The sequence below is a fragment of the Geotrypetes seraphini genome, chromosome 19 (assembly GCF_902459505.1).
Source record: "Geotrypetes seraphini chromosome 19, aGeoSer1.1, whole genome shotgun sequence".
Taxonomy (NCBI): domain Eukaryota; kingdom Metazoa; phylum Chordata; class Amphibia; order Gymnophiona; family Dermophiidae; genus Geotrypetes; species Geotrypetes seraphini.
In genome coordinates this window covers 14,197,280-14,219,570 of record NC_047102.1, presented here as the reverse complement: position 1 = coordinate 14,219,570, position 22,291 = coordinate 14,197,280, and the positions used below count along the sequence as shown (strand labels likewise).

At 41.3% G+C, this 22,291-nt stretch overlaps 1 protein-coding gene across 2 annotated transcripts; it reads left to right on the top strand.

Moving 5' to 3' along the window:
• The first annotated feature begins 3,675 nt into the window (after nucleotides 1–3,675).
• Nucleotides 3,676–20,861, top strand: PSMC3 (proteasome 26S subunit, ATPase 3). Of its 2 annotated transcripts, none has more exons than XM_033928794.1 (12): nucleotides 3,676–4,026; nucleotides 5,672–5,752; nucleotides 7,205–7,330; nucleotides 7,760–7,864; nucleotides 11,767–11,829; nucleotides 14,165–14,302; nucleotides 14,665–14,808; nucleotides 14,983–15,131; nucleotides 17,894–17,990; nucleotides 19,245–19,390; nucleotides 19,969–20,050; nucleotides 20,585–20,861. In XM_033928794.1, the coding sequence occupies exons 1-12, from the start codon at nucleotides 4,000–4,002 to the stop codon at nucleotides 20,693–20,695; spliced, it is 1,269 nt and encodes a 422-aa protein (XP_033784685.1). In that variant the 5' UTR covers nucleotides 3,676–3,999; the 3' UTR covers nucleotides 20,696–20,861. The 2 variants fall into 2 exon arrangements, with proteins under 2 accessions (XP_033784685.1, XP_033784684.1); XM_033928793.1 differs by having other exon boundaries at nucleotides 3,677–4,026; nucleotides 5,669–5,752.
• Nucleotides 20,862–22,291: the final 1,430 nt, after the last annotated feature.

The window sequence follows — 22,291 nt, the reverse complement described above, 5'->3', positions numbered from 1 at the left end:
ACCTAGATGACAGAATGTCACTAAAAAATAATAGGAGCGCCTGTGGCTCAGTGGTTAAAGGCACTTGTTACATCTTCCACAGGCAGGGCAGGATTAACCAATAGGCCAAGTAGGCACGTGCCTAGGGCCCGAAATGGTCAGGGGGGCCTGATGAAGGAGAGCATCATTGTTTTTTCCAAACAGCAATGGGCCCCTCCAGCATTGATCGGTAATGTGGTCCCCCCCCTGATCAGTAACGTGGCCCCCTCCCACCATCGACAGAAAGTAAGCAAGCAATGTGAGTAAGAAAGGCAACAAGAACTGTAATTGTGTAAGTGTTGCTGCTTACCCAAAGCTTCCCTCTGATGCAGCTTCCTGTTTCTGCCTGGGCGCATGGTGGGGTGGGGCAGGGGGGCCCAGTGTACTTGTGTGCCTAGGGGCCCTTGACAAATTAATCCTGCCCTGTCCACAGGTTATGGGTTTAAATCCATAACCCCCCCCCCCAGTAACTTAACAGCTTCTTTATGGTCTCATAAGAGAGTATGGGTTATGGATTTTGCCATTTACATTTGCACTCTTCCCTTTCCAGAGGGAAACTAATTTTTACCCTGTGATGGCTGTAATCTCATAAGGTATCATCTCAAATGGCAGGAACCCCTGCCTAAAGGAAGCACATGTGGCTCAGTGGTTAAAGGCACTGCTTCCATCTTCCACATGTCATGGGTTCAAATCCTTAGTATGGTCAGGTACCCCAGCACATATTCTTATATTTTTTTGTGACAATCTGCCATCTAGGTGCATATTGATGATGTCAAGATTGTGCATCAGACATGTCTACTTCTCTGAGCCACAAACATTGTGAGTAGGGTTTCTCTTCTTATTTTCTTAAACTTTGGGAGTGAGATTTATTATTCAATACATTTCATGTGCTTTGCTTGAGTAATGCATTATTAAACATCTTTTTCCATTATTATTAAAGGAGTCCTCTATACCCAAGAAATAGAAGCCCTGTTCACCTATATCTGGATGCCTCCAGCACGACTAAGTGACGCCTAAGTCATGTCCACCTTACTCGTGCCCAACTAACACCCAAAAGTAGACCTGGTTTTGCAAAGGAGTTAGCCTTTCACAAAAAAATAGAAGGTTTAGTATGCATAAGAACATAAGCAATGCCTCCGCTGGGTCAGACCTGAGGTCCATCGTGCCCAGCAGCCCGCTCACGCGGCAGCCCAACAGGTGCAGTAATTCTCTCTCTCTCTCTCTCTCTCTCTCTATATATATATATATATATTTTTTTTTTCCCATGTGCTTTGATTGAAGAACACAGAGGCCAAAAGAGGAACTGGACAAGTGTTGAAGGTACATGTTTGATATTTATCCTAGACTGAAATGCCTACTTGGCTTTTGAATTGACATGTGGCGTACTATTTGAGTGTGTGTGGTGCAGTGGTTAGAGCTACAGTCTCAGTACCCTGAGATTGTGGGTTCAAATACTTCACTGCTCCTTGTGACCCTGGACAAGTCACTTACTCTCCTTGAGCTCACCAGAAGGGAAATATGATAAAGTAGCTGAATATAAAATGTAGAAAAAAAGGCAGCATAAAATCAATGTTCTAATGCTGTCATAATACTAAAACGCGATAACGTTATAGACGTCAGGAAGATGTCTATGCGACGCCTAAAAGGCAATGTACAAACTTTGCAATATAGGCATAATAAAAGAGATGGAGAGAAGGTAGAATATGTCTGTACTTAAGGGCACATCAGACTAGCCAATGTATATGTAAATGTTAAGGCCCAGTTTTTACAATGACTGACTCTTTTTTCCACTCAGGAGCTGTGAATGCTGCCTCTGCAGCACCCTCTTCAGGATTTCCAAATTTGGAAAGCAAGATTCATGAGTTGGAGGTGACCCTGACTGGCTGACTGCCTCCTACAGGAGCTGACCATGGTGCTGAACAACGATTCTGGATTGGGGGGGGGGGAGCAAAATGATGGGTGAGGAGTGCATGGAAACAGAAAGGAGGTGGTATTTGATATATACTGCCTTTCTGTGGTTATGATCAAATTAATGGTATTTGAGATACTGCCTCTCTAAACAAACATTCAAGATACTGATGGGAATAGACTTAGTAGATAAAGACAGATTGTTCACCCTCTCCAAGGTAGAGAGAAGGAGAGGGCATTCTCTAAAGCTGAAAGGGGATAGTTTCCATACAAATGTAAGGAAGTCCTTCTTCACCCAGAGAGTGGTAGACAACTGGAACGTTCTTCCAGAGGCTGTTATAGGGGAAAACACCCTCCAGGGATTCAAGACAAAGTTGGACAAGTTCCTGCTAAACTGGAACATTTAGCTGGACTCATTTAGAGCACCGGTCTTTGACCTGGGTGCCGCCGTGAGAGCGGACTGCTGGCACGCTGGACCACTGGTCTGACCCAACAGCGGCAATTCTTATGTTCTTAATTTATATATTATATACAGTATAGGTACATAAGGTATTTTGGACCTGAGGCAATGGAGGTTTAAATGACTGGTTTAAAGTTGCAAGGAACCTAGCTAAGCCATTAAGCTAGGATGGGGGTGGACAAAGGGTGTTTGAAACGTGCTTCAATAAATGTCTAGATTTATTTATTTAAAGAAGAAGAAGGCACACAACCTAAAACCATCGGTTCAATGTGCGGCGGCAGCAAAGAAAGCAAACAGGATGTTGAGCATGATTAAAAAGGGGATCACGAGTAGGTCGGAGGATGTCATAATGCCACTTTATAAAGCGATGGTCAGACCACACTTGGAATATTGTGTCCAACACTGGTCTCCATACCTCAAGAAGGATATAACTCTGCTGGAGAGGGTGCAGAGGCGAGCCACTAAACTAGTCAAAGGTATGGAGAATTTGAGCTATCAAGAACGCCTACGAAAACTTGGACTGTTCACCCTCGAAAAGAGAAGATTGAGGGGGGATTTGATAGAGACTTTTAAAATATTAACAGGATTTGACATAATAGACCAGGAAGAAGCATTACTGACATTTTCAAATGTGACACGGACAAGAGGTCATAGCCTGAAACTGGGTGGCAGCAGGTTCAGGACAAATGTCAGGAAGTTCTGCTTCGCACAGCCAGTGGTGAGCGCTTGGAATGCTCTCCCAGAGGAGCTTGTGGCAGAGACCAGTGTTCAGGGTTTCAAGCGCAAGTTGGATGCACACCTTCTTGCAAATCATATCGAGGGATATGGGAGATCCGGGTCTCCAACAGGGAGTACCTAACTGGGCCTCCGCGTGTGCGGATCGCTGGACTAGATGGACCTAGGTCTGATCCGGTGAAGGCGTTTCTTATGTTCTTAACCGTGGAAGGTTGAAAAGTTTGTGCAGTGTCTGGAAAGTCTATTTTTGTACCTAAAAAGTTAGTTTGAAAGGTCCGGAGCCGACGAAACAATCTAGATACTGCTATGGCAAACAAAAGTCCTGTACAAAAAAAATGCGAGGGGTGAAAAAATAAATAAATCTCTGCTCCATTTCTCTACCCCTCCGCTCATAAGCAATGCAAATGCTTTCAGACGAGAGATTTCCTGCGAATAAAATCCGCAAAGCAAGCTAAAGGCGAAGAAGCAGCGGCGTTATCGGTTTCCAAGACGACAGCAGGCCCCAGCTGGGCTTTAACACCCTCTGGCACGCCTATCCTCCCCCTGTTTCTTCGATTGGTACTTCCGCCCCTCATTAGCATGGCGACGGCGAGCAACACTCAGCAGAATTGAGAGACGGGCGCGTGGTACTTTGCTTGTCTGGAGCACTATTGGAAGACTCCGATTCGTTACATTCGAGATAGGCCCTGAGAAATAAGAAGAAAATCAGGAGAAAAAGAAAGAAGAAAAGTACGAGCTGAACGTCTCTGCAACAGCTGTACTTTTGTTTTCCTGGGCTCGGGGACTGCAAAAAGGTTACCGATCTTTGCGGTTCGTTAGCGTGGAATTAGCTCCTGGCAGATCGGGCGCTAGATTTACTCAGATCCTGGCTGGTGAAGATGGCGTCGGTGTGGGATGAAGCGGAGGTACGGGACCAAATAGAGGAAAACCGGTGGTTTAGCGCCGAGCTAGGTTCCTTCTAAACTTGTAGAGAGGGGTGGGTGAAAAATAGAATAAGAAATGTAAAAGAATGTGTCCAGGGGAGGGGGAGACATTGAAATAGTAATTCGAGAAAATCTCAGAGGGGCAGAAAGTGACTTATGGGAAGGACTGTTCTCTTATTTCTGTCAATTTTGTTCCTTGTTCTGGTATTGCCTGTTCAACACTATCTTGTCTACGTGGTAGAGGTGCGCGTTGTTTGAGCACCTTCAATATACTTTATTCAGGGAGGAGCCATTTAGGTTGTGTTTAGGATCTCAGTTGTTTTGAAAACTTTGCTCTGGAGGAGAGTGGTTAAAGCTGTAGCCTCAGCACCCTGAGGTTGTGGGTTTAAACCCTGGGCTGCTCCCCCTGACCCTGGGCAAGTCGTTTACTGTATAGACTCGAATATAAGTCTAGACCCCCATCCCCCCCAAAAAAAGGAGGAAAAATGGTTGACTCGAATATAAGATGGCTTAATATTCACGTGCCCTGCCAGGATTGGCACCCAGCGCCCCCTGCCAGGCTCGGCACCCAGCCTCCTTCCCTCCCTGCCAGGCTCTGCACCCAGATCCCCTCACTCCCTGTCAGGCTACGCACCCTGGCCCCCTTCCCTTCCCTTCCTCACTGCCCTGTACCATGTCCCTCCCTCCCGATGCCTTGCGAGTCCCTGGTAGCCAGCTAGTGCATGGAGCAGGAGCAATCTTTCTGCCCTCCTGCTCTGTTTGAGGCCACTGGCTGATTGGCTGCTGCAAGTTCTAGCGCCTCCTGCTCCATTTGAGGCCGCTGGCTGATTGGCTGCTGTGAGAACTTGCAGCAGCCAATCAACCAGCGGCCTAGAATGGAGCAGGAGGGCAGGAAGATCGCTCCTGCTCCATGAAGTGGCTGGCTACCAGGGACCCAAAAGGTATTTGGGGGAGGTGGGAGGGAGGTGTGGTTGTCAATTTCAGTAGGCACAGGAGGCAGAAGAAATTCCTCCTGTCCCCTCCACCACGAGGCCGCCGAGGTGTCAGGAGGTGCACGAGGGAGGCAGGGGATTTTTGGATTCATCCAGGGCAGGAGACGGATTGATCCCTCATGTTCCAGCCCACTGCTGGACCACCAGGTCTTGCAGCAGGCCCTGTGGAGGCCTGCAATAGGTGCGGGAGGGGGGTAGGTAGGCGATGGCCCGAATATAAACTGAGACACCCATTTTTGGGACATTTTTTTGTCCTCAAAATTTCGGCTTATATTCAAGTATATATATGGTAATCTTCCACTATCCCAGGTACATTGGATAGATTGTGAGCCCACTGGGACAGATAGGGAAAATGTTTATGTAAACTGCTTTGAGTGTAGTTAAGTCCCAATCCCTTTCTCCTTATGCTACATGGCCAAGGGTAACTGCAGAGCATCTGCTCAAATGTGTGTTAGGAGATCACTTGTATAGTAATTTAAGATTCATTTTCTGTTACTGAAACTTTTTAAAAAAAAAAAAGCATCTCACATTCACCAGGTTGAAAATTCTGTAAGAAATATCATTACTTTGCTGTCAAGTCCCGTGCTTTTTTTCTTCAAGTATAATAACATCTTAGATATTTTCTTTCTCAGCAGGATGGAATTGGGGAGGAAGTGCTGAAGATGTCCACAGAAGAGATCATCCAGCGTACACGTCTACTGGACAGCGAAATCAAGGTGTGTGAGTTGCCATCCTGACTTAGGCTATATTAGAAAAAAAAAGTCTCTGAGCAAGATATTGTATTGGTATGTGCCATAATCAAGTAATTGGTATCTGAGAAAATGTTAGAGTAATGTCAGTGTATTTCTCAATATGTAGGTTTGCTATGGATCAGTACCATATATTTCAATAGATTGTTGATGGAAATGTTTTCTAAATTATATTTTCTAAAATAATTGTATGGGGCTGACTCTTAGCAGGGCTATCAGGATTCTCAACTTTTTGGGGGAGCAAAAATAGAGTGGAGCTATCCTACACTAAAATATTGCCGTTATAAAAGATTTCTTGATAAAACATTTGCATTTTTGGCAGGTGTAGCCTGCTTTAGTTCCCAGAAGAGGCGGTCGGAAAATACCGCGAAAGACTGAGTCCACGATTCGCTGGGGTATACTGTATATCGAGGGCCACAATCTATTTGGGTTTTCAGGATTTCACCAATGAATATGCATGAGATCTATTTGCATGCACTGCTTTCATTGTGTGCTAATAGATCTCATGCATATTCATTGGGGAAATCCTGAAAACCCGACTAGATTGCGGCCCTCAAGGAGGGACTTTGACACCCTTGCTGTATATGGTTTCATAGGTATTTACACAATAATGCTTAGGCAGCATTTTGGCAATGCTTATGTGTTACTATTTTAAACATTTGTTTGCACCTATGTTATAGAACTAAGCCCCCCCCACAAAAGAAATGTCATATGGTTTGTGGTTGGTTATTCCTTCATATGCATCACATATATAATGTGTAAATGTGAGTATCTACTGTGGGCATTATTTTCTGGTATTGTCTGGGATGGCCTATAATTTCTGCTATTACTAGTACCTGATACAGGGTTACTTCACAGCTTTTTCTGTCATAGTTTAAAAAAAATACAATTGACTTTATATGGTCTTACCGTGAGCAAACAAATTTATCAGTTGATCAGCTGAAAAATGTATTCTTAAATTTAGACATAAGGAGTGCATATGTTATTTATCACATTCATTTCACCAGTGACATACAAAAGATAAGTAATTGTTCAAATTACACACTAAGCACAGAACCGTTTAGAAATCATTCTTTGCAAATCTGCAAAATGCTGCAGAAAACCTGAATATATGCAAAATGGCTTCAGGAGCAGCTTTATTGTCAAACCTTTTTCTCCGTATGAATTCCTCTTGGGCATGTGTTACAGCCTTTTAATTCAGAGATTAAAACAACAAAATAAGTTCAATTTAAAATTGTTGGTTTCTTTGATTTAATTAATCCTCAGTATAAGTAGCCAATGCTTTCCAGGCCATAGTGATGGCAATCTAGCTCTGAATGCCAATTCTTCTATTGACCTGTACTTAGGAGATGCTTAGGGCCAGCATTAGGTTGTCATTTATTTTGTGTATAGCTTACTCCTCTGTAATATGTGTTTCAGATCATGAAGAGTGAAGTCTTGCGAGTGACCCATGAGTTGCAGGCCATGAAAGATAAGATCAAAGAGAACAGTGAGAAGATTAAAGTGAATAAAACTCTCCCTTATCTGGTTTCTAATGTCATTGAGGTGAGACCATCCTCCTCTCTAAGCCATTTTTGACAGGCCACAAACAGTGAGTCTTTGGAAGGAAAAGGTGTTCTAGAGAGTATATGATATGGAGAGTGTATGCTTGTGAAGGTTATGCATGGTATGTAAGGGGCTTGACATGAAGTTAGTGGGTATAATGCAGTGGATAATCAAAGTTCAATATGAAAGCATTTCATTTAAGCTTGAGAGAAGTGCAAAAAATTCATCTAGATCAATTTCTTTCAAAATTTCTCGGGAAACTGTAATCTGGAGATTGGAAGAATTCCACCTTTAATGTGATGTCGTGATAAGCAGTATATACAGAAATCAAATCACCTGTACTGTGGAGTAGATTTTCAGGCCATCTGTAGGATGGCAGCCTGGAAAATAATGGAATCGGTATTTCAGATTTCCATTACATTTTTGCAGCTCTTGGATGTGGACCCAAATGACCAGGAAGAGGATGGTGCCAACATTGATCTGGACTCTCAAAGAAAAGGAAAGTGTGCTGTTATTAAAACCTCCACCCGCCAGGTATGAGGCTCTGTGGCAGTAGATCTTGGTATTTTGTACTGGTACTCGTGTAGGGGGTGAAATTCTGTTGTACATTAAAACAAGTGAGGGATTATGGAGTTGGGGTTTAAGTTAGCCAAACATGTTTTTAAGGCAGTGGCAAAAACCAGGAGGATGCTGGGAGTTCATAATTTTTCATTGTAAATCATTGGTAAGACCTCATTTAGAATACTGTTTACAGTTCTGAAGACCAAACCTTCAAAAGGATTTAAACCAGGCTAAAAATTCTAAAGGTATTTACCACAGAAGAAGGAGGGTCTGGAAGGAGGCCTTTTCTAGTGGAAAGAAAGCATTAGAACAGGGGTCATGGGATAAGGGTGACATAATGACCCAAGGAAACATTTCTTGTTGGATGCATGGAATAGTGTCCCAGGAATGGTGTGTGCAGATAATAATAGTTGGCATGGAGGAAGCACCGATGTGCTTTGAGGGAGGAGCATGCTGGGCAAATTGGTTAGATTTAAGGTCCTTATCTGCCAGCATAATCTGTGTTTCTATCTGTCAGATTTCTGACTGAGAAAGGTCTGGGAATTTCAGACTTCAATAAAGGGTGCCTTTTTAATAATTAAAAAATGTTAAGGTATGTATGTGTATTCTAAAAAATAAAAAAAAGTGTTTCCAAGTTTTATTAAAATTTGTTTAAATGCTTATCAAAACATTCTAAGTGTTTTACAATATTTAAAAAGGGGCACGAACAAAGACTAATTAGACAGGATGTAATATGGACGTACAATAAAAACGAAAGGTAAGTTTGAGAATTACAATATTTAAAAGAAAAGCAGACATAAATGGAAAGAAACATGAGGAGGGGGGAGGGGCCTATTTAATGTTGGAGCTAAAAAAGAGAAAATCAAAGGAAAGAAGAAATCGTTATTCAAAGGCGTCTTTGAAAAGGAAGCATGTTAGTCCTCCTTTGAACTTGTCCAGGTTTTGTTCTGCCCTAATATTAATTGGCAATGAATTCCAGATCAGAGGGGCCGTTACAGAGAAAGTGGTGGCCCGTCAAGTGCCAATTTTTAAAGAGGGCACGTGGAATAAGTGTTGAGTGGCGGATCTTAGGGCTCTAGGTGGATCGTGAGGAATGAGGAGTCTTATTGATAAAGGCAGGTTCTTTGGTCTTTTGGGTTTTGAATGTTAGGATGGTGATTTTATAAGTTATTTTATGAGGAATTGGAAGCCAGTGAGCTTTTTTTAAGAGAGAGGTGACATGGTCGTATTTTTTAGAATTTGTTATGACTTTAATGGCAGTATTTTGGATTAATTGAAGACTTTTGATAACTTTCTGGCAAATACCTTTGTATAGTGAGTTGCAGTAGTCTAGTTTTGAAATAATAAGAGAGTGGATGCAGTTGAAGGATAATACCAGGGGTAAAAAATAGAAAGCACTTGATATTATGTAGGTCCATTTTATCGATACCTCAAATTTTTGAAGATGCTGGATCGCTGATGTGCCAAACAGAGCTAGTTGATGATTGCTTTCAGTCAGCATGAATCGTGGACTTGGCTCATCTTGATTGTATTTGCATAGCTGTATTTCTGCATCACTGAGTTTGACAAAAGTGAAATGTTGCTCAAAGTTATGTGTATCTGCACACGCACAAGCTTTAAAATGAAATGAAATGTAATTAATCTCTATTTCAGGGGTAGGGAACTCCAGTCCTCGAGAGCCGTATTCCAGTCGGGTTTTCAGGATTTCCCCAATGAATATACATTGAAAGCAGTGCATGCTTATTCATTGGGGAAATCCTGAAAACCCGACTGGAATACGGCTCTCGAGGACCGGAGTTCCCTACCCCTGCTCTATTTCAATATAGTTTTCGAGGTTCTGTTTCAATCTATTTTACTTTCTTCCTCCTCCTCCTCATTTGATAAACAGCAGCAGAGAAATGTGAAGGAAAACAACTGGGTTGGTCCCTAATGAGCCAGACCCTGATAAAGTGCTGCTAGGTTTGTTTTGCTTCCATCTGTAAAGGCAGAGCCTAGGTACTGCAGATAAGTTTATTAAGAACTTTATATACCTCATAACAGCCTAAAAGGATCTAAGCGGTTTACAATACATAGTTCATATTCACCAAATAACATTCAGTTTTCCTTTTGAAATTTGCCCTTGAAAAACATACAGGTAGTTTTCCTTGATCTGAGCCATTTGACATCATTTATATCTCAAAAACGAGCAGAAAAAAAAGGAACTATAACAGTGGTCTCAAACTGAAACCATTTGCAGGGCCACATTTTGGATTTGGAGGTACTTGGAGGGCCACAGAAAAAATAGTTAATGTCTTATTAAAGAAATGACAGTTTTGCATGAGGTAAAATTCTTTATAGTTTCTAAATCTTTCCTTTTGGCTAAGTCTTAATAATAATTTTGTAATTTATAGCTAAAGAGATATATGATCAAGAAACTGTTTTATTTTACTTTGTGATTATGATAAACATACCGAGGGCCTCAAAATAGGACCTGGCGGGCCGCATGTGGCCCCCGACCCACAACTTTTCTTTTTAAAGATGCCTTTTTTACATAATTTTATATTTCATGAATTAATCATTTGGTTGAACATGTTTTAATTACTGTCTATCCTTTTTGTATATGCCCTTAATGTTTCTTCTTTACTTTAAAATTATATTTCATCCCTCCCTTCCTAGTGTTTTATATTGTTTAAATTTAGAATATTTTAGCCATTATTTAAATTGTATGTATTATTATGTATTGCATTATTATTGTTCTTTGATTTTACATTGTAAATTTTAAATGTAAATCGCTTAGAATATCCGATTAAGCGATTTATCAAGGCCCATAATAAACTTGAAACTTGAAGTTTGAGACCACTGAACTATAACAACAATAATCACTCATGAATAAATTTTGGGCTCCTGGTTTAGCAACAGACATTTAAGTTTCATTATAACTTTATTTTTCCTGAAAAGTTGTTACTCATTAATTCTTGGATTTGATAGTGGACTTGAGTGTGATTAATTAATTATAACTATACTACTTTTTTCACTTAGTATGGTATCCTTATTGTTTGTTTAATGAACTATGCCTTTTTTATTGGTTAACCACACTATCTGTAGAAGATTAATATGCTTGGATGTTTATGGAAAATCAAATAAATATATAATGAAAAAAGAAAAACATACAGGTAGAAATAATTGCTTGAGTAAAAGAAACCGGGTATTTGATCATTATCTCTTGCATTTTGTAGTATGAGAGTAACAGAGAAATATATGCACTTGGGTGTCAATTAATGTGTGGATTGATGTCCATTCTAAGGAACATAAGGAAATGTTATTCTTCAGACTCAGCTAATATATATAGGGATACAGTCGTAATTATCTGAAAAAATTATTTGTTCAAAAACGTACTGCAATTTGGAAATATAAAATTTGAATTTTGAAATGAATGAGAGGACATTTATATATTTATGTACGGAGTATTTTCTCAAACCAGTGATGACATGGGTGGCTTAAGGTACTTGTGTAGTCCCGGTCACCTGTGTATGAGGTTTGTTTTTCTCCGTCTTATTATTATATTTTTTGTTAATTGTATCTTTTGATGTGAATGAATGAAATCCTTCTGTTAAACCTAAATTACAGTACATTTTTGAACAAATAATTCTTTAGACTCAAGCATCTGATAATATAAATTAATCTATGTAGAGGCTTCGTTATTTAAGAGTCTTTTGTAGTATTGAGAGCTTGATTAAAATAATGTCCTGATGGACATTATTTGGTGGATTAAAGCTGGTGCTGTAGGCTTTGATCATGAGGGGGAGGTCTTCCACAGTGGGTATATAATGGACTTTGGCCCCAGGGCTCAGTCTCCTTTGGGACATACTAAAAATTTACTTTTTTTTTTCTAATAGACATACTTCCTGCCTGTGATTGGATTGGTTGATGCAGATAAACTGAAGCCAGGAGACCTAGTGGTGAGAGCTTGATCTTATTTTTACACAAGGATATAAGAGCTGCCATTCAGGAGACAGTTCAAAGATCTTTCAAGCTCAATATCCTGTTTCCAACAATGGCCAACCCAGTTCACAAGTAACTAGCAAGATTTTCTTGAGTAAAACTGATTTTATGCTACTTATCTTAGGCATAAGCAGTGGATTTCCCCAAGTCCATCTTAAAAGAAAAGTCTATAAGCTATTATTAGAAAATTTATTATCGAAACCTTTTTTAAACCGTGCTAAACTTAACTGCTTTCACCACATTCTCTGGTAACAAATTCCAGAGTTTAATTACATGTTGAGTGAAGAAATATTTTCTTCAGTTTGTTTTAAATGTATTACTTAGTCCTATTATTTTTGGAAAGAGTAAACAAGCAATTCATATCTATCCGTTTCACTTCACTCAGTATTTTATCGACCTCTATCATATCTCCCCTGAGCCATCTGTTCTCCTGGCTGAAGAGCACTAAACGTTTTAGCCTTTCCATAAAGGGAAATTGTCCCATCACTTTTATCATTTTTGTCATCTTTCTCTACCTTTTTTAATTTCGCTATATCTTTTTTGAGATATGGTGACCAGAATTGCACCCAGTATTCGAGGTATGGCCATTCCTTTCCTGAAAATTCCTGAGATTCTGTTTGCTTTCTTAGTCACTGCTGCACGCTGAGAACTGAGAGTTTCAACGTATCCTCAATGATGACACCTAGACCCTTTTCCTGGGCAGTGACTCCTAACATAAAACCCAGCATCACGTAGCTATAGTTCGGGTTCCTCTTCCCCAATCTCCAAGTCTTCCTGGTTTGGTGGCTACTTTATGGATCACACTATGCAGACAGAGAGATGGGTCTTATTTGAAGTTGCAGGATAATGATGGATAGAAAGAGTAGTTAAAAGTTTGCTCCATTCATGAGAAAATGTCAGAAAACTCACATATTTTTACAGCTATTTTGGAAAAGAGAAAACTTCCCTATGCAGCTCTATGATTGGGAATAAAATACATTCTGGGAGAACTGTAAAAACAAATTTACTATTGACCATTTTTTTATATTACACTTCACACTGTTGAAATGTTTAAGTTAGTTTGTTCTTTTGAATCACAAATGGTTGAACCCAGCATTGATGGCTGATTTGGTATTGGATCTGTATACAATTTAAAGTAAACGATGACATAAGTCTGACTCTACTTTTTCTGCTGTAGCAGTTCCTGGTCACCTTGGGGGTTAGCGCCCAAGAAAAGGATCTGGGTGTCATAGTAGACAATACAATGAAACCTTCCACCCAATGTGCGGTGGCTGCGGCCAAAAAAGCAAACAGGATGCTAGGAATTATTTAAAAAAGGGATGGTTAATAAGACTAAGAATGTTATAATGCTCCTGAATCGCTCCATGGTGTGACCTCACCTGGAGTATTGTTTAATTCTGGTATTCTTTTCTCAAGAAAGATATAGCAGCACTAGAAAAGGTTCAAAGAAGAGCAACCAAGATGACAAAGTGGATGGAACTCCTTTCGTATGAGGAAAGACTCAAACGGTTAGGGCTCTTCAGCTTGGAAAAGAGATGCCTGAGGGGAGATAGGATTGAAGTCTACAAAATCCTGAGTGGAGTAGAACGGATACAAGTGGATCAATTTTTCACTCTGTCAAAAATTACAAAGAATAGGGGACACTCTCTGAAGTACCAGGGAAATACTTTTAAAACCAATAGGAGGAAATATTTTTTCACTCGGAGAATAGTGAAGCTGTGGAACGCATTGCGTTGTGGTAAGAGCGGATAGCGTAGCTGGTTTTAAAAAAGGTCTGGACAATTTCCTGGAGGAAAAATCCATAGTCTGTTATTGAGAAAGACATGGAGGAAGCCTCTGCTTGCCCTGGATCGGTAGCATGGAATGTTGTTACTCCTTGGGTTTTGGCCTGGTCCTAAGGACCTGGATTGGGCACTGTGAGAACAGGCTACTGGGCTTGATGGACCATTGGTCTGGCCCAGTAAGGTTTTTCTTATGTTCTTATGGCCTTAATGGAATACCATTTGGTGTTTGGGTGGTGGTCAATTACTTTTTCAGTAGAAGGATGCAGGTAGCATAAAGCTGATCACAATTAAGATCTGTTATATTTTCACTCTGTTTACCCATGGCCCTTTAAAAAAACTGATATGTGCCACAACTACACAGAGACCCTAGAAGCATGCATTAATCAGAAGCAAGATCGCATGTATGACTTTTACTGATTGTTCATTAATGTACTATGCTATACTACTTCAATCGGAGATATTTTGTCCTTCCCTTGTTGAGTGATGTCTTGGTTGGTTGTGTCTTCAGGGTGTAAACAAGGACTCTTACCTGATTCTGGAGACTTTGCCTACAGAATATGATTCTCGAGTCAAAGCAATGGAAGTGGATGAGAGACCCACAGAGCAATACAGTGACATTGGCGGGCTTGACAAACAGATCCAAGAGTTAAGTTCCTTGAGCCTCCATATAAAAATATGAGCCCTGTATATAATGGAAGCGACTTTGTCTGGTTATATAAGCCATTCTTTTTCTTGGGTAAAGGACATGCAGAATATTTGAACTGCTAGATATGAGGGCAGGAAATGCATACGTAAATTGATTCTTTATATTATCGTAGAGGCATCCAGATATAAGGAATGCCCTATAAGTGGGAAGGAAAGGCACAGGAACTCCATGGACTGCTTTATGATAAGGTGGGGGGGAGTGCATGGGAAAAGTATATTGAGTGCTTTAATAATGGGTGTAGAAGGAAGAGTGCTGAGTAATATGTGCATATGATTGTATGGGTTTTTTTCCTACCTGCGCAGCTGGTGGAGGCGATTGTGCTACCAATGAATCACAAGGAGAAGTTTGAGAATCTTGGCATCCAGCCTCCCAAGGGGGTATTGATGTATGGTCCTCCAGGCACAGGGAAAACCCTACTGGCCAGAGCTTGTGCTGCTCAGACAAAGGTGAGGAGCACGTTAAGGGCAGATGCATTCCGCCATTCCTTTGACTGTGTAGGAGCAGGAAAAATCTTTTTGAGAGTTTGCAGAGATAAATGACTTCAAGCTATACTTGTGTTGTGTGTTGCTCCGTATCGAATGTGCCATTCATTCTTTTTTTCTCATTGTTTTCTTCTGCAGGCCACTTTCCTGAAATTGGCAGGCCCCCAGCTGGTACAGATGTTCATTGGAGATGGTGCCAAACTGGTGCGTGATGCCTTTGCACTGGCTAAAGAAAAAGCTCCTTCTATCATCTTCATTGATGAACTGGATGCCATTGGTACTAAGAGGTGAGTGTCGCTTTCTTGTGACGTGACGGCTTCTGGCCATAGACATAAGAGCTTTAAATTTGTATATCCTTTGGGTGCTAATGAAAGGGCTACAGGTTTAGGCTTTAGCATGATCTTATCTTTCCTGCTGATGTTGGGGAAATAATTTTTCACATTGTCTGTACTAATTTGATTCCAATTCCATTTTTTGGCAGGGTGTCTGGTACTTCCCAGAGCATTATTGGTCATTTGAAACCTTTGATGATGATATCATGCATAGTTAGGGCTACTACTACTTATCACTTATATAGTGCTGAAAGGTGTACATGGCGCTGTACATTTTGACATTTATATATGATATCTGCTTGGAAGAGTTTCCAATATAAATTAGACCAGTGGTTCCCAACCCTGTCCTGGAGGACCACCAGGCCAATCGGGTTTTCAGGCTAGCCCTAATGAATATACATGAGAGAGATTTGCATATAATGGAAGTGAGAGGCATGCAAATCTGCTCCATGCATATTCATTAGGGCTATCCTGAAAACCCGATTGGCCTGGTGGTCCTCCAGGACAGGGTTGGGAACCACTGACTTAGACAGACATGACTGAGGATGCAGAACTCAAGGTGAGAGGAGTTAGGAGTTGAAAACACTCTCAAAGTGGTGGGCTTTTAACTATGCCTCGAACACTGCCAGAGGGATTCAGGCAGGTTGTTCCAAGCATACGGCGCAACAAGGTAGAAGGGACGGAGTCTGGAGATGGCAGTTGAAGAGAAGGGCACAGATAGGAGGGACTTACGTGAGTAAAGCGGAACTCCCAGAATATGAGTTGTGCAGCCGAATTCTGGATGGATTGGAAGGGAGCAAGATGGCTAAGCTGTTATTCCTGTCACCATCAGCATCCCAAAAGGAATTTTTAGAATGTTGTAGTCTTTATTAGCAGGCAATATCGACTCCCTAAATCAGGGGTGTCCAATGTCGGTCCTCGAGGGCCGCAATCCAGTCGGGTTTTCAGGATTTCCCCAATGAATATGCATTGAAAGCAGTGCATGCAAATAGATCTCATGCATATTCATTGGGGAAATCCTGAAAACCCGACTGGACTGCGGCCCTCGAGGACCGACATTGGACACCCCTGCCCTAAATAATTTTTTTAGTGCCTGACCTTTGTAAATGCTATTCCCTGTGTTGGGTACATTGGAGTGTTTGCTAGTATGCTGATGCAGGAACCTTGCCCTTCAGGTCTCTGGGCGGTGAATGGTGCTAGGATTTCTGCTTTCATCAGTGTGGGTACAGATCTAAGAGATCATTTACCCCATACCTTTGAACTTTGGGTTCTTAAAATCCTAGAAGAGCCTTGTTTCGGTCCTGTCAGTCAGGAAGTTGCTAAACTACTTCAGATGTTGGAGAGGGAAGCGACTTAATTCTGTCTGGTAGTGTAAGACATTCTTGCATTGCTAATCTGGTTTCCAAGTCATTTCTCAAGATTTCTTTCACTATTTGTGACAAGACTATTACCAACAATAGAAGCATCTCGAAAAGATGTTGAAACATCAAATTGCTCTTGCTCAAAGTGTTTCTTACACCATTTTAATATACGTATTTATTTCCATTTAATTTAAAATCTTAAGGTGGATTTTACAAATAAAATCATATTGAAGATTCATAAGACCCATTCTCCCTAATCTGAACTATCTTTTTCCAACCTACTTCACTGTTGGCATCCTTTAGTAAATTAAAGAAACACAATTAAAACAAAATATATTAAACAATTTCCCCCCAACAATTAACATAACCCAAAACATAAAAACTCTAAATCATACATCTGCATATCCTTTCATCTGCTTTGAAATGAGAGGGCATAGGATGAAGTTAAGAGGTGATAGGCTCAGGAGTAATCTATGGCAATACTTTTTTACAGAAAGGGTGGTAGATTCGTGGAACAGTCTCCCGGAAGAGGTGGTGGAGAAAGAGACTGTCTGAATTCAAGAAAGCCTGGGATAGGCACGTGGGATCTCTTAGAGAGAGGAAGAGATAATGGTTACTGTGGCTGGGCCATTAGGCCTTTATCTGCCATCATGTTTCTATGTTACTAACACTTCCTTTTCCTCAACTTTATTCAGAAACTTCCTAGATTGCCAAGCTTTTCTCTTTTTGTATCTGGTGCTAAATTCAGACACTTTATTGGCAGGCTAAAACCAGAGTTAATATTAAATGGGGTGTGTTATACTGAACAGAAGAACTAGGCAGGGATGCTACCTTCTTCCCCTGTGAACTTAATGAGAGAAAATAAAAATATTTTAATGTTCTCTCTGGAGATGGCAGACATGTAAGCTGGCATTACTTGCAGATAAACCTCCTCCGAAAACCTTGTTCAACCAGATCTGCTTTGAAGAATCTGGTCTATGAACTGAAGGAAAGCTGTACAGATACATTTCAAAGCTGGGGAGCTTCTGACAGTGGGAGAATGATGAGGGCCCTGTGGAGTCGGCGACTGTTTAAACATTGTCTCTGGTTCACTTATTCCCCATGTAGGAAACTACAGGCTGACTTGTCTTAATAAACAACATGGAGAGCAGTAATGGGTCTCCCCCTGGAGCTTGTAGCCCTGCTTTGTAAAGGAAACACCTCAAGAGGTTGTTCTGCATTGGAAGTTTTAGTACGTGAACCGGCAGTCTTTCTGGCACATTGTTTCCTCCTTATCACTGTGCTAAGTGTGACAGCATGCAGTGTATTTTGTAAGAATGGCTTTACTAGTCACTTGGTAACTGTCTTTGCCTCTAGGTTTGACAGTGAGAAGGCTGGTGATAGAGAGGTGCAGAGGACCATGTTGGAACTTTTAAATCAGTTGGACGGATTTCAGCCTAATACACAAGTTAAGGTAAAACGCCACTTCTGATACGATGCAAACAGAGATAACGGGCCTTGCTAGAGACATGTATGGCATTGCCAGTTTGGTTAGCTTTCTGTTTGCTGTTGGTCTTCATTAGATGGAGTTTCTGCGTGTGTGTATACTTTGATTCCACTCTGTTTTAATGTAATCTGCTGCTTAGGTAATTAGGCAGCATAACAAATAAACTTGAAATGAGTGTAATTGAAATTCACGGCAAGAAGAGAAGATCCAAGTTTCCACAGAAGAAAAAGGACAAATCCAAACAAACGAAACTGTGGAAGACCAATTCATGATTGGATATATAACCATTCGTAAAGATTAACCTCTACTGGTCTGGAGAAGCTAAAAGAAAGTAAATTAGCAGGTAAGAACCTAATTTCTCCGTTCTTGACGCTTCTTTTATTCAGTTAATCCATTAAAATACAATGTCCACATTTGTCATTGGAGGACCCAACACGGGCCGTGTTTTGGCTCAAAGCATCAAAATATTCAGACTGCATATCCCATTTTCCTGAAATTGATATTACAGGATCCCCGAGGAAGGTGTGTTTTACCGAAACAGTGTTGGATCCTCCAATGATAAATGTGGACATTGTATTTTACATTACATTAGGGATTTCTATTCCGCCATTACCTTGCGGTTCAAGGCAGATTACAAAAGAGTTAAAGAGGGTGTTTAACAAAAAGATTTCTGGTCCTTTTTGGGGGAAAAAGAGTTGAGCAGGTTGATTTGGGGGTTCGGGGAGTTAGAGGGATGAAAGAAGGAAGCTTGAGAGGTTAGGACTTTTTCAGGGATTTTTTGAAAAGTATAGCCTTTATTTCTTTTCTGAAAGTTTTGTAATCTGGGGTCGTTATCAGAAGGTATTTTAACAGATTAACTGAATAAAAGTAGCGTCATGAACATTGGTCTTCCAGAGTTTCGTTTGTAATTGAAATTCACAGGCAATATGCCCGATGGGCCGCCACGGGAGCGGACCGCTGGGCAAGATGGACCTCTGGTCTGCCTCGGCGGAGGCAACTTCTTATGTTCTTACAAGGTTTCATACTGGAGCAGAGAAGATTCATTGGATGAGACCAGCTGGAACTTAGGAAAGACAAGAAAGTCAGTAGAGGGAGCTGCACAAATGAACCGAGCAACTCGTACTTCCTTGCTTCGAGGCTGTTTGTGATCTTTTGCTCCACGCTCTTTTTTCCCTTCTCCTCTTATTTGTTTCCTCTTTATCTCCTAATCCTCATTCTTAGGTAATTGCTGCCACAAACCGGGTGGATATTCTGGATCCTGCCCTGCTCCGGTCTGGGCGACTGGATCGGAAGATTGAATTTCCAATGCCCAATGAGGAGGCCAGAGCTCGAATAATGCAGATCCATTCCAGGAAAATGAACGTTAGGTACAAAAGAGAGAAAACTGCCTGAAGTTTAGCATAATTGTAACAGTACAGTTACAGTTTCTTACTTACATTCTGCCTTTATACAAAGCACAACAGTACATTCATAATTAAAACAATAACTTAACATTCATAATACCACATATATTACAGTAAAACATCATCATTACTTAACATAAGTTTTCTTTACAATTTCCTGAGAGGATCATTTAAATCCAGTCTTCCTGACAAATAAATACCTCAATGCGCATATTTCATCTGGCAAAACAGATGACATTTTAACAGTTTCTTAAATTGACATAAATCATTTTGACTATCGGAGCGTCACTGGAAGCTTGTTTCATTCTGTTGGTCCTGCACAATGACACCGCATTAGAAACCCTGTCAGGACCTGAATGCACAGCGTTAAGAGATCATGCAGCTGAAGTCCTAGTGTGACTCTCGGAGCATCATAGAAATCATGCATTTAGGGCCCCGCTGTAAAAGTGCTTTAGACGCTTCAGATAAGTGCAGTGCCAGACTTTGTTGGTCGTGCCTGACAGTAGGATTCTTCATTCCATATTCTTTTATTTTCCTTACAGTCCTGATGTGAACTATGAAGAACTTGCTCGCTGTACAGATGACTTTAATGGTGCTCAGTGTAAAGCAGTATGTGTTGAAGCAGTGAGTACTCTGTTGTGGTATATGCAGGCTTGAGGGCTGGTGGGTCATCTGTTCCTGATACTGGGGAGAGTGTGGCGCAGTGGTTAAAGCTACAGCCTCAGCACCCTGGGGTTGTGGGTTCAAATCCACGTTGCTCCTTGTGACCCTGGGCAAGTCGCTTAATCCCCTCATTGCCCCAGGTACATTAGATAAGATTGTGAGCCCACAAGGACAGACAAGAAAAAATGCTTGAGTACCTGAATAATCTCATGTAAACCGTTCTGAGCTCTCCTGGGAGAACGGTCTAGAAAATTGAATAAATAAAAAACTGGTGTATTAATTACTGTGTAAAATATTATTATCCGTCTTCTGATGAGAAAAAATTGGGGGTTCTGGAAGAGCTGTGGAAATGAGAAGCCATGCCCTAAGGGAAGGATGTGTATATTAACTGAATGAATGTTTTATGTTGGGACATAAGAGTGCGATTGGTATCGGGTACAAGAAGGATTATCCATAGCGTTGCGGCTCCACTGACCATTTCTTCATTTGCTGCAGGGGATGATTGCACTCCGCAGAGGCGCAACCGAACTTACACATGAGGATTACATGGAAGGCATCCTGGAGGTTCAAGCCAAGAAGAAAGCCAACTTGCAGTACTATGCTTAAACCGTGTGCGACCACACTGAGGCATTGCAGGGGTGGGGATGGGCTGTTGGGCAGGGCCAGAAGTGTGTCATTCTTGGTTGTGAAAGTTAAGACTGGCTCTTCTGTAATGGACTATATGTTCTGCCTTTGAAATTCCAGAAAGAAATAAATCTTGTTTTCAAAATCACAACTCTCCTTGGCTTTGGTTCATGAGAGTTAAATTGCATCCTTAGAGTCGGCAGTGGATTTACTTCATGCCCTGAGCAAGGAAGATGGAGAAGTGGCAGAGCAGAAAAAAGAGGGCATCTGAGCTCTGAATTTCCCTTCATTTTACTTCCTCGTGCTAATAAATGGCGACATCACTAGTTCTGCCACCGAGAGTTTTACCTCGGGAAATAAATTTTTTTTTTAAATGGTCTGGCTAAAAAGAGTGACTACATTTGAAAAGGTGATTGTATTTATGTGGGAAATCATCAATCCCATCTAGCGCTCTATAGAGTCCTTCCTCTTTCATTTAAACATCCTTGGGCAAAGCTTCCCATGAATGGTCACTATGGCTGTACGGCAGGGGTGTCAAACTCAACCACATAAGGGGCCGGAATCTAAAACACAGGCTTAAGTTGCGGGCCAAATTTTTTATTAAGATACTTTGGGCTCCTTTTACTAAGGTACGCTAGCGTTTTTAGTGCACGCACAAAATTACCGCGCGCGACGCTTAACATAGTAACATAGTAGATGACGGCAGATAAAGACCCGAATGGTCCATCCAGTCTGCCCAACCTGATTCAATTTAAATTTTTTTTTTTTTTTTTTTCTTCTTAGCTATCTCTGGGCGAGAATCCAAAGCTTTACCCGGTACTGTGCTTGGGTTCCAACTGCCGAAATCTCTGTTAAGACTTACTCCAGCCCATCTACACCCTCCCAGCCATTGAAGCCCTCCCCTGCCCATCCTCCTCCAAACGGCCATACACAGACACAGACCGTGCAAGTCTGCCCAGTAACTGGCCTAGTTCAATATTTAATATTATTTTCTGATTCTAAATCTTCTGTGTTCATCCCACACTTCTTTGAACTCCGTCACCGTTTTCCTCTCCACCACCTCTCTCGGGAGCGCATTCCAGGCATCCACCACCCTCTCCGTAAAGTAGAATTTCCTAACATTGCCCCTGAATCTACCACCCCTCAACCTCAAATTATGTCCTCTGGTTTTACCATTTTCCTTTCTCTGGAAAAGATTTTGTTCTACGTTAATACCCTTTAAGTATTTGAACGTCTGAATCATATCTCCCCTGTCTCTCCTTTCCTCTAGGATATACATATTCAGGGCTTCCAGTCTCTCCTCATACGTCTTCTGGCGCAAGCCTCCTATCATTTTCGTCGCCCTCCTCTGGACCGCCTCAAGTCTTCTTACGTCTTTCGCTTCTAGAATAACGCCAGTTCAATGCTGGCGTTAAGGTCTAGCGCACGCGGCAATTTAGCGTGTGTTAAGGCCCTAACGCGGCTTAGTAAAAGGAGTAGAAGCAGGAGTAAAAGGAGTAGAAGGAGTAAAAGGAGTAGAAGCAGAGATCTTTCCTCACTTTTAGACACCTTTGGCGCAGTTAGGCACTTGTGTGGAGC